Source organism: Hemitrygon akajei, chromosome 31 (genome assembly GCF_048418815.1).
Source record: "Hemitrygon akajei chromosome 31, sHemAka1.3, whole genome shotgun sequence".
Taxonomy (NCBI): domain Eukaryota; kingdom Metazoa; phylum Chordata; class Chondrichthyes; order Myliobatiformes; family Dasyatidae; genus Hemitrygon; species Hemitrygon akajei.
In genome coordinates this window covers 18,441,411-18,459,086 of record NC_133154.1, presented here as the reverse complement: position 1 = coordinate 18,459,086, position 17,676 = coordinate 18,441,411, and the positions used below count along the sequence as shown (strand labels likewise).

General features: G+C 44.5%; 1 protein-coding gene across 1 annotated transcript in view; it reads right to left on the bottom strand.

Moving 5' to 3' along the window:
- The window catches only part of LOC140719089 (extracellular serine/threonine protein kinase FAM20C-like), a 40,970-nt gene that overhangs the window by 15,074 nt on the left and 8,220 nt on the right, over window positions 1–17,676 (bottom strand). Inside the window, exons 3-5 of the mRNA XM_073033465.1 lie at window positions 13,987–14,065; window positions 9,607–9,699; window positions 3,266–3,381 (exon numbers count right to left, since the gene is read on the bottom strand). Of these exons, the coding sequence (XP_072889566.1) occupies window positions 3,266–3,381; window positions 9,607–9,699; window positions 13,987–14,065 (288 nt within the window). The remainder of the gene's footprint in view (window positions 1–3,265; window positions 3,382–9,606; window positions 9,700–13,986; window positions 14,066–17,676) is intronic.

Below are 17,676 nucleotides of genomic sequence, written 5' to 3'. Positions count from 1 at the left end.
CAGGAGAACCTAAAAATGAGTTGAGAGGGGAGTAAGTTAAGGAAGATCTGAGGGTTAAGTTTTTCCCACCCAGAGTGTAGTGAGTATCTGGAACACTAGTGAGTGTAGTGAGGATGGAGAGACAGCAGATACATTAGGAAGTTTTTGACAAGAACAGGCCGGCCAACCCACAAAGCTTGCCAAATTCCTATTCACATAGTGTGTTGAAGTAACTATTGAGTTTCGATTGGAAAGATATTACTCTCAAATACACAACTAGGTAGTCTGTTCCATGTGTCCACAGCTCACCGTGTAAAGAAATGCTTCCTGAATTTTCTGGGAATGCCCCGTTATCAAAGACTATTGGAGTGGGATACACAATGCCCTACAAGACATCTTTAAATGTGAAATACCCTTAGAAAGTAAGAGCATATATTTTGGGTATATACCTCAAGAATGGTTGAACAGAGATAAATATTTAATGAATATACTGTTGGTGGCTGGTAAAAAGACTCTTACTAGGAAATGGTTATCACAGGAGAGCCCAACCTTAAATACATGGATGGAAATGACAATGGACATTTACAAAATGGAGAAGGTAACAGCATCTGTTAATCATAAGCTGGAAGAATTTGATTCATACTGGGAAAAATGGTTTAACTACATAATGCCTCATAGGCCTGATTTTATTCTCACAAATCAATGAATCTGTTGTTAAAAAAAAGATCACTCCCTACTTGTACATAGTTTTCTCCTTTTGCTTGTTCTTTCTTTCCTCTTTTCTATAAGTGTATACCTCATGTAAATATTATGTGGAGATTTGTGATATATATGACTATATGATATATATGCACAATATCTGAAATACATCTTATGGAAATGTTTGTTTGATGAGGAACTTCAATAAAAAATAAATTACAAAAAAAAAGAAATCTCCCCTTAACCGGTCAGTCTCCATCTTTGCTGTACAATATAATGATTCAGTCCACATTCATTCAATCACATTTCAGCCCATTCAATGCCTCAGACTAACAAAGACCCACAAAAGAAGAAATCACTGTTGGCTGAGCAACAAGTGAAATTACAACATTTAAAAGATGTTTAGACAAGTTTTGTGTATTTAATATTGAAGTAATATTTGAGTAATCTTGAATATATTCTTGTTTGTTTAAATAATTAATCCTAAGTAAAAATATGTTAGCTGTATGTGTCATTATGCTACCCCGTGATAGTGTGTGTCTCGCTTAAAGGAGAAGTCAGACCCCTATTTTCGGACTCCCCATGTTTTTCTTTGAATTAGTTTAATGTTTTGAAGTTATAAAACATAACAACAGGTACTTACAGAGGTTTAGAGCGGGGGTTTCCAACCTGGGTCCATGGACCCCTTGCTTAATGGAATTGGTCCATGGTACAAAAAATGGCTGGGAACCCCTGGTGCAGAGGGATACAGGCAATTGGTGTCGATAGAAAAGGGGAAGTACAACGAGATCTAGGTGTTCTTGTTCATCAGTCACTGAAAGTAAGCATGCAGGTACAGCAGGCAGTGAAGAAAGCTAATGGCATGTTGGCCTACATAACAAGGGGAGTTGAGTATAGGAGCAAAGAGGTCCTTCTGCAGTTGTACAGGTGAGTACAACTGTACAACTGGTGCGACCCCACCTGGAGTATTGTGTGCAGTTTTGGTCTCCAAATTTGAGGAAGGATATTCTTGCTATTGAGTAGGTTCACGAGGTTAATTCCTGAGATGGCGGATCTGTCAAATGTTGAAAGATTGGAGCGACTGGGCTTGTATACACTGGAATTTAGAAGGATGAGAGGGGATCTGATTGAAACATATAAGATTATTAAGGGATTGGACACGCTAGAGGCAGGAAACATGTTCCTGATGTTGGGGGAGTCCAGAACCAGAGGCCACAGTTTAAGAATAAGGGGTAGGCCATTTAAAACAGAGTTGAGGATAAACTTTTTCACCCAGAGAGTTGTGGATCTGTGGAATGCTCTACCTCAGAAGGCAGTGGAGGCCAATTCTCTGGATGCTTTCAAGAAAGAGTTAGATAGAGCTGTTAAAGATAGCGGAGTCAAGGGATATGGGGAGAGGGCAGGAATGGGGTACTGATTGTGGATGATCAGCCATGATCACATTGAATGACGGTGCTGTCTCGAAGGGCCAAATGGCCTACTCCTGCACCTATTGTCTATTGAAATGGATAGGCATCACATTCAGCATGGACAAGATGGGCCAAAGGGCCTGTTCCTGTACTGTATGATACAATGGTTCAGTCCACAGTCAGTCGATCACATCTCAGCCCAGTCAGTGCCTCACAAGAGAGGAAGTTGCTGTGGGTTGTGCAGCAAGTGAAATGGTTCTCCGCTACTTCCCCAGCCCGGTTCCATCTCTCTCACCCTCTCACCATCACCAGCTGGACATCTCCCCTATTGAAAGCTGCCTTCTCATCCAGCCCTCAAAGAGAACACACAGTCCTCGAAGAGAACCATCCAAACCCTACTCTGATCACATTTCTGCCCCTACGTTGGCCCAGCTCATTCTCATTCACTGGTTTCATCTCCCCGTACGTTGTCCCAGACTCAGCTCAGCTGGTTTAGCACGCCTGACAGTTGCTGCCTGTGCCCAGTTCCCCTAAAGCAGGGGCGGCAAACCTTTTTGTGAGTGTGTGCCCAGATTGGCGATATTCTTCTACAAATTTCTTTCATTATAATTTTGAGCAGAGATTAATGAATTAGTAACAACAATTACGGACTGTTTTTCAGGAAAAGATTTAAATCCTGTAGAAGGCAATTGAAAAATAACATAATTTCTAAATTGCTTTGTTATTGCAACTGTTCACCCTCTAAATAACGATGTGCACACCAGGTCTGTGAGAATTCCAAACATATCATTCAATGGCATGCGTTCTGGCAATCGTTTAGCTGGCACCAAGCTAACATCAGACATTTCCATTTCCCAAAAACAGCTCTCAAGCTGGAAAAAATATCACTGTTTCATTTAGCAGTAAAATTAATCAAAGGCATGCCATGTGCCAACTAATGTTTTGCACTGTCATTTTGGGCACGTGTGCGAAAGGTACACCACCCCTGCCCGAAAGCATTCCGCTAGAGCCCGGCTAACATCTCTCCCACTGCCGAGACAGATCTCCCCCACGCCAGCCTCACGCTGTCCAAGCCCAACCCTCATTCTATTACCGAGGACAGGGTCCTCCCTCACCTAATGACCTCTCTCCCTCCAGCACCCGGACTGACCCCGCCCTTCCACCATCTGCGGGGTTACCTGGCGAGATAAAGAAAGTCCGCTCCAGGCGATCATCAGTCGTCAGCTCTTTAACATCCTCCACCACGTTGACGTGACGACCCGAGACGGGTGGAATGCGGCGGAAACCTAAAATTCTTCCAAAGAGAGACAACGAGGTTAGCCCACCCACTGCCAGCGGGAACACCCTCCTGATGGTGTGACACCACACGGTTAGCGAGTAGGATGATCTCGGAGGAGATCTGGCAGCTCAGAATTGGGCATCCACGAGGTGCTGTGGGCCGGCAGCGACAGCGGTAACAATACTCACCCTTTAAGATCTGGGTCATAGCTTTTCCCTTGTGGCTCGTCCCACGAGACCCGGTTCAGTGAGAAGTACAGATCGGCATGCAAGTGTAGCACCGGGAAGTCATAAATTCCCAGCCCACACCAGACTAACAAAAGCTTAGCTCACAGCACCATATTCGTCAAGCCAGACCTAAGCTCTGCAGACCTGCCTCATTCAGTTGTCAAAGGGGTTGGACAATTAAACAGCTAATGGTCCGAGAACTCATCCTCTTTATGCCCAGCCTGATTAAGAGATAAGAGATGAGTTTTATTTGTCACATGTACATCGAAACATTCGGTGAAACGCGTTGTCTTGCTTCAAGGATGTGCTGGGGCCAGCCCATGAGGGTCGCCATGCTTCCAGCACCAACATGGCACGCACAGAACTTTCTAATAACCTACGTATCTTTGGAATGTGGGAGGAAACCGGAGCATCTGGAGGAAAGCCAGGCAGAGAACTTACGAGCTCCTTACGGACAGCGGCTGGAGTTGAACCCAAATCTTACAGCTGGCACTGCGAAGTGTGCTGCTACCGTTAAACTACGAGGCCGAAACACTTGCAGCCTTTTTCAGTCAGAGGTGGGAGATTATTTGGTTTCTTCCTCAGAACCAGACCATCACAGAAGCTGCTCACTCGGTCGATTCCACTCACTATATTTCCTGAGGCGACTGAGGTCCTTTAACATCTGCTGGACGATGTTGAGGATGTTCTACGAGGCTGTGGTGGCCAGTGCTATCATGTTTGCTGTTGTGTGCTGGGGCAGCAGGCTGAGGGTAGTAGACACCAACAGAATCAGCAAACTCATTCGTAAGGCCAGTGATGTTGTTGGGGGTGGAACTGGATTCTCTGACGGTGGTGTCTGAAAAGAGGATGCTGTCCAAGTTGCATGCCATCTTGGACAATGAATCCCATCCACTCCATAATGTACTGATTAGGCACAGGAGTACATTCAGCCAGAGACTCATTCCACCGAGATGCAACACTGAGCGTCATAGGAAGTCATTCCTACCTGTGGCCATCAAACTTTACAACTCCTCCCTCGGAGTGTCAGACACCCTGAGCCAATAGGCTGGTCCTGGACTTATTTCCACTTGGTATGATTAACTTACTATTATTTAATTATTTATGGTTTTATATTGCTATATTTCTTCACAATTCTTGGTTGGTGTGGTTGTAACGAAACCCAATTTCCCTCAGGATCAATAAAGTATGTCTGTCTGTCTCTGCTGGATATCATGAAAGAACTGAAAGCCCTGGCTGCAGCAAGGACTACAGTGCAAGACAAGATCCTGCTGTGGTACCGAATATTGCACACCAGAACTAGCTACGCCTTTACCAGATGTTCCAGTCCAGCTACACCTTGACAATGTGAAATGTAGTCTAGTTATGTCCTGGTCCTGGAAAAAAAGCAGCACACATCCCTCCTGGATAATCCATTGTCCTCTAAATCCACCTACTCTCAAACATCAGAAACCTGATGGAAACTGAGAGGAATGTAGCGTCCAGTCTCCTGGAACATTGACCCCCTTTCTGATGCATTTCAGTGTCTGAAGCTTGGACTCCAGCTCATTAATTCAGAACCAAAGTTCCTCGGGCAGCCAGCACGTGCCTGCGACGTGATCACTGTCAACCGCATTGGGGTCCATCTGCCCCCGTGTTGCATCTACACAATATTGCTTGCCTGTTCGTCCCTGTTCTAATCGGCAAGAGCTTGAGGAGATTCGGTAGGTTGCCAAAGACTCAGGCAAACGTACGGCACAGAGGGCTCCAGCTGGAATGGAGATGGCAGAATCAGCCAGACCTATCACAGGCACAACCCTCCCCATCATCGAGGACATCTACAAAGAACTGTGCCTCAATGAGGTGGCATCCATCCTGAAGGACACTCACCACTCAAAACATGCCCTCTTTCCACTACTACCATTCAGGAGGAAGTACAGAAGCTTGGAGACCTACATTCAACATTTCAAGAACAGCTTCTTTCTCTTTGCCATCAGTTGTCTGCACGTTCCAAGAACCTATAAACTCTACCTCGCTATTCCTATTTCACATTAATTATTTACTTACTTTGTGGCTTGTGGTAACTTTTATGTCTTGCACAGCACCACGCCACTAAACAACTAGTCCTCAACGCCTCCTCGTGCAACTAGATCCTCGATTTCCTCACTTGCAGACCCCAGTTCAGATTGGCAACAACATCTCCTCCATCAGCACAGGTGCCCCACACAGGCCTGCGTGCTTAGCCCCTGCTCTACTTGCTTTATATTTATGACTGAGTGGCCAAGCACAGCTCCGACGCCATATTCAGGTTTGCTGACGACACCACTGTCCTAGACCGAACCAAAGATGGTGGCAAATCGGCATATGGGATTGAAAGTCTGGCTGAGTGGTGCCACAACATCATCCCCTCACTCAATGTCAGCAAGACCAAGAAGCTGATTGTAAACTTCAGGAAGAAGAAATTGGAAGTCCATGAGCAAGTCCTCATTAGGGAATCAGAGGTAGAGACGGTAAGCAATTTTACATTAACGTACAATAGGATACATCCTGGGACAAGCACATAGTGACATCACAAAGAAGGCACAAAAGGTACTTTAATAGAAAATTTTCATCGATTCAGCATGTTACCAAAAATGTTGAAAAAATTCAATAGGCGCAGAGTATCCTAACGGGTTGCATCACAGCCTGGTGTGGAAACACCAATGCACATGAGGGTTTCTGTAGATGCTGGAAGTCCAGATTTACTCACACAAAATGCTGGAGAAACTTGGGTTTCTGTAGATGCTGGAAGACCAGATTTACTCACACAAAATGCTGGAGAAACTTGGGTTTCTGTAGATGCTGGAAGACCAGATTTACTCACACAAAATGCTGGAGGAACTCAGCAGGTCAGCCAGCATCCATGGAGAGGAATAAATATTCAACGTTTTCGACCAAGTCCCTTCATCAGGTCTGGAAATAGTCCTGATTTCCTACTATGGAAACAGGAACAGAAAAGGCTAAAGAAAATGATGGATAAAGTCCAGTCTATCACAGGAAAGCTCTCCTCACCTCTGAGTATCTTTACATGGAGAGCTGTGGCAATACAGCAGCATCCATCATCAAAGACTCCCACTGGTGCAGGCCGTACTCTCTTCTTGTTAATACCATCGGGAAGGAGGGATAGAAGCCTTGGTCCCACACCACCAGGATCAGGAAGACTTACTAGCATAGAAAAAACAGGCTCCTGGACTAGCGTGGATAACGTCACTCATCACAACTCCACACGGACTCTACAACCTACAGTCTCACTTCCAAGGTCTCTTTGGATCCATGTTCTCAGCATTACGTTTCAGTTGCATGGTTTGTCGTCTTTTGTACATCGGCTACTTGACAGACTTTATCTATACATTTTTCAGAAAATCCTATTGCATGTTTTATTTTTCCTGTAAATGCCTGCAAGAAAATTAAGTTCAAGGTAGTACTGTGCAAGGAGTCTTGAGCACATGTATATAGCTAGGGAGCCTAAGACTTCACAGTACTGTAGTAATTTTATGCATCGCCCTGTACTGCTGCCACAAAAAAAAACAAGATTTCATGACATATGTGAATGATGATTCTGATATGTGTCCCAATTGTAGACTGAAAGTGGGAAGGGGGCAGGGAGAGGGGAATTGTGGTTGGGAAAAGGGGAAGAGAGAGGGAAGCACCAGAGAGACATTCTGTAATGATCAATGAACCAATTGCTTGGAATCAAATGACCTCGCCTGGTATCTCAGGGCTGGGTGTGTCTGCACCCCCACCATCTCCCACCCCACCCTGGCACTCCTTCTCTGCCACCTGTCCCACACACCCCCCCCCATAGTGCTCCACCCTCACCATTCCCAGCATCCTTTGCTACCGCCAGATTTACAAACTCACTCTCCGCTCCACGTTGACAAATACAGTACTGTGCAAAAGTCTTAGACACCCACAGCTATATGTATGTGCCTAAGACTTTTGCACAGTACTGTATATGCTATATACTTCGATTAAAAGAAATTACTTTGATATTTTGATAGAGCTTGAAGTAAATTAATGTACTTTGGTAATAAATTTATCAATTAATATACTTACTTTGACAGAGATCAGAGTGAATAAGGAAGAGACAGAAATCAGTACAAGTAAAAAAGACTGGAGAACTATTCAGACTCGAATGATCAATCCCCAGGACCTTATCCTGCCCGAGGTGAGAAGCCCAGCGGAGGAAAAACTCTTATGAGAACCAGCTCAGCATCTTCTGAAGGTTTAGTAACTTCCTCATTTTGTAATTCTGTTAATTTAAACAAAGCAAAGGATGATTTTACAACAGCACAGCTAATTTATCCTGTTATCTTCAATGACAAGCTTATTCACTCTTCCTGGCAGTTAATGTAAGCAAATCTTTGAAGGTGCCACAACAAGTTCGAGAAGTTACAGAAAAGAGTTCATATTTTCTTTCTTTACTGGTCCAGTCATGGTGTATCACTTCCCGTTTCTGCTAAATCTCAGCTCTCTTACTTTTTTTTAACCTATCTGACTTCAGCCATGAAGTCTGTTATGACCTGCCTCGATTACTGCACTCGAGTGTTGCTTCAATGTGTCGCTTTGAAAGTAGCCTCTAATCAGCAGAACTTCCAGAAAATTGTGACCACAATGTAGTTGGTGCCAGAGGAAGGAAGGGATAAACTATCAGACATACCTGAACGGGGTAGAATTATGGTGAGAGATTATAGGCACTGTGTGCAAATTAGCCTGGAAAAAAATCACAAAATCAAATTTCAAAGTACCGTAAGTCTATTATCAAAGTACATATGCTATGTGTCACCATATACTACACAGAGGTTCTTTTTCTTGCAGGCATTCCCCGCAGAACAAAGAAACGCAACAGAATCGATGAAAAACTACACAGAACGGCTGACAAACATCCCATTGTAAAGGAAGACAAACTGTGAAAGTACAGAAAATAAATAGTACTGAGAACGGGAGCTGCAGAGTCCTTGAAAGTGAGCCTGTACACTATGAGATCAGCTCAGCGTCGAGGTGAGTGAAGTTATCCAAGCTGGTTCAAGGAGTCTGATCACTTCATGATCACCTATAATAAACAGAATCACGGAACTTTAGAAAAGTAATGAGGAAGACAGCAGGCCAGGCAGCATCTATGGAAAAGAGTAAACAGTCGACGTTTCGGGCCGAGACCCTTCATCCGAGACTCATTGTAAACAGCCGAGACTGTCCAGAGTAGAATGCACCATAATTGGTGACGTGAGGTAGAGGCACAGCAATGATAAATGAAATGAAGTGACTCCTTCTATCGCAGTCGTTTCCGAAAACGGAGATGGTTAGAAGCTTAAAGACTGAACGTGGCAGTGATGAAGGACCCACTGGAGTTAGATGCGGGAGACTCCATTACCAAGCCTGTGCTCAATAAACCACTTAGACCTGACACGAGAGTCCTGTCATTGGGGAGAAGAAACAAGCACTCTGCTTGTAGGGGTAGGGATGTGCCAGTTTAATATTGGGACATTAAACTACTGTCGTCTGTAATCTAGGCTGAAAAGACAAAGCACCAGGAGAGAATGCATTACCGTATTGACTTACAACCGGCAGGTCAAACTTGATTAATGTCCATCATTAAGGACCCCCATCACCCAGGACATGCCCTCTTCTCATTGCTGCCATCAGGAAGGAGGTACAGGAGCCTGAAGACACACACTCAACGATTCAGGAACAGCTTCTTCCCCTCTGCCATCCAATTTCTGAATGGACATTGAACTCATGAACACTAATCACTACATTTTTTTTACTGTTTTGCACTCCTTATTTAACTTTTTTATAATATATTTACCTCTTAATTCACAGATTTTATTACTATGTATTGCAAGGTACAGCTGCCACGTAGTAACAAATTTCACGACATGTGCCAGTGATATTAAACATGATTCTGATCGATAGTGGAAGTTCAGTGGACATGACGCCTTGGAATTTTCTGAAGTGGTTTATTTCCCAGTTCGTGACATACCTCCTCCTTACTCACCGATCCAAATGAAAGGCAGCGATCTCTGCATTGTGCCTCTCAAAATCGGAGAAGTAGAAAAGATCTGGGGATGTTTCCTCGTCCCGGGTCTGTCTGTAAGGAAGAAGGCTCATTAATTGACGAAGAGCCTGCAAATGATACATAGACGAGGATGGGAGTGGCTGTTGCCCTTCTAGACCCCAAGCCTGCTCTACCACACGTCAAGAATTTGGCTGATCTACGGTTTGTGCCAAAGTTTTAAGTATATATAGCTAGTCTTTTGCACAGTACTGTAGTAATTTTATGTATTGCACTGTACTGCTGCAAAAAAAACCGCAGATTTCATGAGATATGTGAGTGATGATAAACCTGATTCTGATACGGGTCTCTATTGTGGACTGAAAATGAGAAGGGGGCAGAAAGAGGGGAATCACAGTTCGGAAAAGGGGAAGGGAGCAGGAAGCACCAGAGAGACATTCTGTAAAGATCAATAAACCAATTGTTTTTAATCAAATGTCTCAGGGCTGGATCTATCTGCATCCGCCCTTGCCCCTGGCACACCTTCTCTACCACCTGTCCCACACCCCTTCTGCGGCGCTCCACGCTCACCATTCCCAACATCCTCTGTTCCCGTCAGATTTACAAGCTTGCTCTCCGCTCCACGTTGACAAAGACAGTACTGTACTAGGCACCCTAGCTAAGACTTTTACACAGTACTGTACTTAAGCTCTGTTTTCTTGTAATATCTCTGCTTCCCTTGATTCCAGAAATCCATTAAACTCAGTTTCAAATTAACTTTACGACTGAGCTCCTACTGTCCCCTTCAGTAGAGAATTACAAATGTTCCCCTATCCCCTCCATGGTGAAACTTCTCCTCATCTCAGTTTACTCCAGACTCATTAGACAAGAGAAACATCTTCCCTGTATCTCCCCTGCTGAACCTAGTAATAATATTGGAAGTTATCTAAAATCTAAAAGTAAGACCTAATCTACTCAATCTCCCATATGAAAATACAAGGGGTGATTGATAAGGTAGAAGGAGTCAATTTTAGAAAACCTAGCACATTCATTTTTCAACACAGTCTCCTCCTACATTTACACACTTAGTCCAGCGGTCGTGGAGCATACAGATCTTGGATCTCCAGAAAGTGTCCACAGCAGGGGTGATTGATAACTTCGTGGCCTAAGATACAAGGGTATGCGTTATACAGCTCTCGTTACATGCACGTGCAGTTCATCTCTTTGAGTGATTATGCAGAAAATTTGAAGTTAATAACTCATCGCCTACCTTAGGCCACGAACTTATCAATCACCCCTCATACTCACTACCTCTGGAACTAGTCTTGTGAATCTTTGCTGCACTCTCCCTAGGGAAACAGATTTTGTTCATATAAAAGGCAAAATCTGTACACATTACTTCAAGTGCAGACTTAACACTCCCCTATATAACTGCAGAGCTGTGGAGTCATAGAACATTACAGCGCAGAAACAGGCTCTTTGGCCCATCTACTCCACCCTAACTATGTTCTTTCCTAGTCTAATTGAGCTACACCTGGACCATAGCCTCCACATCCCTCCTACTTTTTGGTACTTATCCAAATTTCTCTTAAATGTTGAAATCAAACTTGCATTTACCACTTGCACTGGCAGCTTGTTCCCCACTCTCACCACCCTCTGAGTGAAGAAGTTCTCCTCATGTTCCCGTTGAACATTTCGCCTGTCACCCTGAACCCAACCTCAGTGGAAAAAGGCTGCTTGCATTTACCCTACCTACACCCCTCATTATACCTCTATCAAACCTCCACTCATTCTCCTACACTCCAGGGAATAAAGTCCTAACCTATTCAACCTCTCCCTCAAGTCCCAGCAACATCCTTCTAAATTTTCTCTGCACCCTTTCAATCTTACTGACATCTTTCTTGTCAGTAGGTGACCAAAACTGCACACAATACTCTAAATTAGGCGTCACCAACATCTTATACAGCTTCAACATACATCCCTATTGGAGTGAGACCTGAATCAAATCTTCCTGCAATTTGCCCTCCTAAAGGTTTTTATAACCATATAACATACAACAATTACAGCACGGAAACAGGCCATCTCGGCCCTTCTAGTCCGTGCCGAATGCTTACTCCCACCTAGTCCCACCAGCCTGCACTCAGCCCATAACCCTCCATTCCTTTCCTGTCCATATACCTATCCAATTTTTTTTAAATGACAAAATCGAACCTGCCTCTACCACTCCTACTGGAAGCTCGTTCCACACGGCTACTACTCTCTGAGTAAAGAAGTTCCCCCTCGTGTTACCCCTAAACTTTTGCCCCTTAACTCTCAACTCATGTCCTCTTGTTTGAATCTCCCCTACTCTCAATGGAAAAAGCCTATCCACGTCAACTCTATCTATCCCCCTCATAATTTTAAATACCTCTATCAAGTCCTCCCTCAACCTTCTACGCTCCAAAGAATAAAGACCTAACTTGTTCAACCTTTCTCTTAGGTGCTGAAACCCAGGTAACATTTTAGTAAATCTCCACTGTACTCTCTCTAATTTGTTGACATCTTTCCTATAATTCGGAGACCTGAACTGTACACAATACTCCAAATTTGGCCTCAACAAAGCCTTGTACAATTTTAACATTACATCACAACTCCTATACTCAATGCTCTGATTTATAAAGACCAGCATACCAAAAGCTTTCTTCACCGCCCTATCCACATATTTTGTGACATCTTTCTTTGGACCTCAGTGACTTTGTACAAGAACAGGCATGCCCTTTCAACATCTGCACTACCCAGCCACTCACAACGTAAACAATCCTCTACTTCTTGGATCACTGCCCACATTCCACTCGGTCTGACAAGTTCCGACCCTTTGTTCAGCTTGTAAGTAAAGCCACTGAAACAGTTGTACATCCTCCTTCCATCAAGCAATCCGCCTCGCTTTGCATCATCAACGAACCTGGAAATATGACATTTGGTTCTCTCATTGACACAGGCTGTGAATAACCCGGGTCCTCAGCACCGACCCCAGCAGCTACAGACCGCCAGTCTGGGGAAAAATATTTTATTTCAACTCTTTGCTTCTGCTAGTTAACCCAAATCCAAATGTCAATCCCTCAGTAGGCAGCAGGTATTATTGGGGCTGAATATGCTGATTTTGGTGGTGTAATTCTTAAACTATGCCAATATATTTACCCCTAGAGTGACACCTTAATAAAAGCCCGCTGAAAAAAAAAATCTAAATATATCACATCTACTATTCCCCCCTTAACTATAGCACTGGTCACATCCTCAGTGAACCCTTGTAAATTAGTCCAACGTAATACATCCACAATGATTGTTCATTCCCATTATTCTTTTCGAGGTGCCCTACTATTCCATTCTTTGTTGTAAATTCCAGTATTTCTCACTTGCTAAACTCACAGGTTGGCAATTCCCCATTCTCTCTCTCCTTTCTTATGCAGTGGGATCACGTTAGTTCCGCTCCAAACTGCAGGACCATTCCAGAATCCGTACAGATTTGAAATGAAATAGCCAGTGCACCCAACCCTCCTGTAGCCAACCCTTTCCAAAACTCTGGGATGTAGATGAAGAGGTTCCTTGGGATTTAATGGCTTACACACTCAACCCAAGAGTCTGGCGGACTCTTTGGGAGAAGGTAGCGAGATTTGATAGTGAGAAGTGATGTGATCTGGGAGGCCAGCGGCATGAATTCTGTGGCTAGGTAATTGTGCATCCTCCAGACTGAGCGGACAGAACTAATTGACATCTATACAGTGAAGAAGTTTGGAGACCCCAGGCAGTAAATTCATCTGCAGGCACATCCTTATCTTCCTGCATGAGTTGGTAGAGAGTGAGGCTGCTTTGGACAATGTACAAGGGTGATTGATAAGTTCGTGGCCTAAGGTAGAAGGAGTCAATTTTAGAAAACCTAGCACATTTATTTTTCAACAAAGTCCCCTCCTACATTTACACACTTAGTCCAGCGGTTGTGGAGCATATGGACCATGGACCTCCAGGAACTGTCTGCAGGAGATGAGTTATTAACTTCAAACTTTCTGCATAATCACTCAAAGAGTTGAACTGCATGTGCATGTAACGAGAGCTATATAACTCATCTCCTTCTACCTTAGGCCATGAACTTATCAATCACCCAAGCTGTGGACACTTTCTGGAGGTCCAAGATCCGTATGCTCCACGACCGCTGGACTAAGTGTGTAAATGTAGGAGGGGACTATGTTGAAAAATAAATGTGCTAGGTTTTCTGAAATTGACTCCTTCTACCTTAGGCCACAAACTTATCAATCACCCCTCATATTCAGCCCCCTCCCAAATCAGGCAACATTCTTACCCATTTCTGTTTTGAAGAGAATGAGCTGAGTGTCAGAAACTCAAACTTACTTCAAAGGTTTAAACAAGGCTTTGCCGTAGTTCTGCAATGTCATCGTCAACTTCAGCTGAGTCCCACCAAGTTTCTGAACTGGGAAAAGAAATTTCAACAGTTACTTCACTGTCAGCACTGATTATTTTAAATTCAACCAACAGGTGCTAGTCCAGGTGGTATTACCCATCCCAACATACCAGGAGATGTCTTTTAGGACCAGTGCTGTCTGTCTAGAGAAAGTACTCCTCGGGAAGGGTTCAATATTAAGTTATTAATGGTATTAAGTTCAACTAGTAGACACACCGATGGGGAAAAGCAATCCAGTTCTAAGCGGTGGGTCAGGGGAAAGGTGGTATCTGGGTAGTAGATGTCATGGGCTTTGGAGATGCTACAATGCATTTGTAGCTACTACGTACTATGGTCACGTGGTGGAAGGAACCATTCAAACAGCCACGTCCTTATCCTTACAGGAAATGGTCAGTATTCGCCACTTGTGTGGGTTGAATGTCGTTAGTCACTTAGCCGAGCACAAGCTCCAAAATTCTCCACCTGCTTGGTCTACGTGCACACCAAAGTAACAAATTCCAGAGGTGACTGCTGGTGACACCGGAGCGGACGAATGAGAACGGCATCAAGGAACCCGGATAAGACTGAAGCTCAGGCCTCAATGCCTCCAAGTAAGTGATTCCTCAATTTCCTCACTTACTGATCCAAGTTTGGATTGGCAACAACATCTCCTCCATAATCTCCATCAGCTCAGGTGCATCACAAGGCTGCGTGTAAGCCCCCTCCTCTACTCACTTTACACTTACAACTGTGAGGCTAAGCAAGGCTCCAAAGCCATATTTAAGTTTGCCCACAATACCAAGGCCGTTGGCCAAAAACTTTGGCTGTAATGAATAAGCAGAGAGGAGGGAGATTGAGAATCTGACTGAGTGGTGCCACAACAACGTCAGCAAGGCCAAGGAACTGGTTACTGACTACAGGCAGAGGAAACAGGAGGTCCATGAGCCAGTCCTCATTGGGGATCAAAGGTGGAGAGGGGCAGCAACTTTAAATTCCTCAGTGTTATCATTTCAGAGAATCTGTCCTGGGTCCAGCATGTAAGAGCCATTATGAAGAAAGCATTGCAGTGCCTCTACTTTCCCAGAAGTCTGTGAAGATTCAGCATGTCATCCAAAACTTTGACAAACTTCGATAGATGTTTACTGGAGAGTATACTGAATCACAGCCTGGCATGGAAACACCAATGCCCTTGTATGGAAAAGCCTACACAAAGTAGTTGAAAGGGCACAGTCCATCTACACAGAGTGCTGTCACAGAACGCAACATCCCTCATCAGGAATCCCTGCCATCCACGTCATGCTCTCTCTCACTGCTGCCAGGAGCCTCAGGACTCTCACCACCAGGTTCAGGAATAGTTATTACCCCTCAACCATCAGGCTCTCAAACCTAAGAAGATAACTTCACTCGCCCCATCACTGAACTGTTCCCACAACCTGTAGACTCACTTTCAAGGACACTCTCTCAATATTCATTGCTTATTTATTTACTGTTATTAATATTGTTTCTTTTTGCTCTTTCTTTTTATACCTGTGCAGTTTGTTTCTTTTTCTTTACACATTGCTTTGTTTGTCTTATAGGAGAGAGAGAGAGAGAGAGAGAGAGAGAGAGAGAGAGAGAGAGAGAGAGAGAGAGAGAGAGAGAGAGAGAGAGAGAGAGAGAGAGAGAGAGAGAGAGAGAGTGTGTGTGTGTGTGTGTGTGTGTGTGTGTGTGTGTGTGTGTAGTGAGTGTGCGTGTAAGTGTGTGTAGTGAGTGTGTGTGAGAGTGTGAGTGTGTGTAGTGAGTAAATGAGTGTGTGTAGTGAGTGTGTGTAGTGAGTATGTGAGTGTGCGTAGTGAGTGTGTGAGTGCGTGTGTGAGTGTGTGTGCGTGAGTGTGAGTGTGAGTGTGTGTGTGTGAATGAGTGTGAGTGTGTGTAGTGTGTGTGAGTGTGTGTGTGAATGAGGGTGAGTGTGTGTAGTGTGTGTGTGCGTGTGAGTGTGTGTTAGTGTGAGTGAGTGTGTGTGTGAGCATGAGTGTGTGTATGTGAGAGTGAGTGTGTGTGTAGTGTGTGTAGTGAGTATGTGAGTGTGCATAGTGAGTGTGTGTGAGTGTGAGTGTGTGTGTGTAGTGTGTGTGCAAGTGAGTGTGAGTGTGTGTGAGTGTGTAGTGTGTGTGTAGTGTGTGTGCAAGTGAGTGTGAGTGTGTGTAGTGTGTGTGTGAGTGTATGTGTGAGTGAGTGTGAGTGTGTGTAGTGTGAGTGTGTGTGTGAATGAGTGTGAGTGTGTGTAGAGTGTGTGAGTGTGTGTGTGAGTGAGGGTGAGTGTGTGCAGTGTGTGTGAGTGTGAGTGTGTGTGTGTGTAGTGAGTATGTGAGTGTGTGTAGTGAGTGTGTGTGTGTGAGAGTGAGTGTGAGTGTGTGTAGTGTATGTGAGTGTGTGAGTGTGAGTGTGAGTGTGTGTAGTGAGTATGCGAGTGTGCGAGTGTGTGTAGTGAGTGTGTGAGTGTGTGTGTGAGTGTATGTGTGTGAGTGTGTGTGTGTGTGTATTTATGCTGCTCACTTTGCAACAGTGCCAATCTTCACGTCCCTCTCCATCCCCGTGAAAACCTCTCTTCCCCTGGATCAGGTCACATTCTGTCAAAGTAATGGTTCACACCCCGGCTGGTTCCATGCACTGTCACTGCCCTCCTCCAGCGAACTCTGAAGACCATTTCTGCTGCTGTTGGTGATTTTTTAAAGCTTCACTGTATTATATGGACCAGGGCAACACACCTGTGCATACCTCACCTGGAGGCTCCTCTATATGTACCGAGCCTCAGGTATAAGAACATAGAGAAATGGGACTGTAAGATGCCATTTGGCCCATCAAGGGCACAGCTGATCTTCTACCATTAATGCCCAGTCTTGGTTTCAGGTGAACCTTGAGCTTCCATGGCCTTTGGTAGTGGGGATTTCCAGAGGTTCACTACCCTCCGAGTGATGACATATTTCCTCATTTCAGTCCTGAATAGCATACCCCCTTTTCTCAGCCTGTCCCCTGTTCCTCGGCTCCTCGGTGGAGGGAAACATAACTCTACAGAACGCTTACAAGGCTATTTGGCCCACTGTGTCTGTGCTGGCCCTCAACCACTCTTCTGTTACTTACTTACTTTGCACCTGTGCTACCCAGGAACCGTTTTATAAATCAGGCTTCAACTTTGCACGTGAGACTGTTATGTGTCTCTTATCCAAAGGCTTGTGGAGCTCAGTTTGTGCTGTACATGCCCCGGGCCAGCTAGTGGTGTAGTGGCATCAGCACTGGACTTCGAGACGGATGGTTCTGAGTTCGAATCTGGCTAGGTCCCAACCTGGGCAGCAGCAGTAGAAAGGCCTGGCAATCTACTGCCGTCCATAGGGCCACCATGACATGTCGACAGCGCAACTCTGACCTCGCTGACAAAACTCCTGTGCAGAGCCTTGTAGAAACCCTTCCAAATACCCAACCCTACGAGTCCTCCCTGCAGATCCCATCCTACCAATCACACTCAAAGAACTCTCAGCAAATTGGAGAAAGTTTAACTTTCATTCTCAAATCCATGCTGACTCTATTCCGTCAATTTCTAGATATTTGTTACTTAATCCTTTAATATAGATTCCAGAATCTTCCATACCACTGACGTCAGGCTA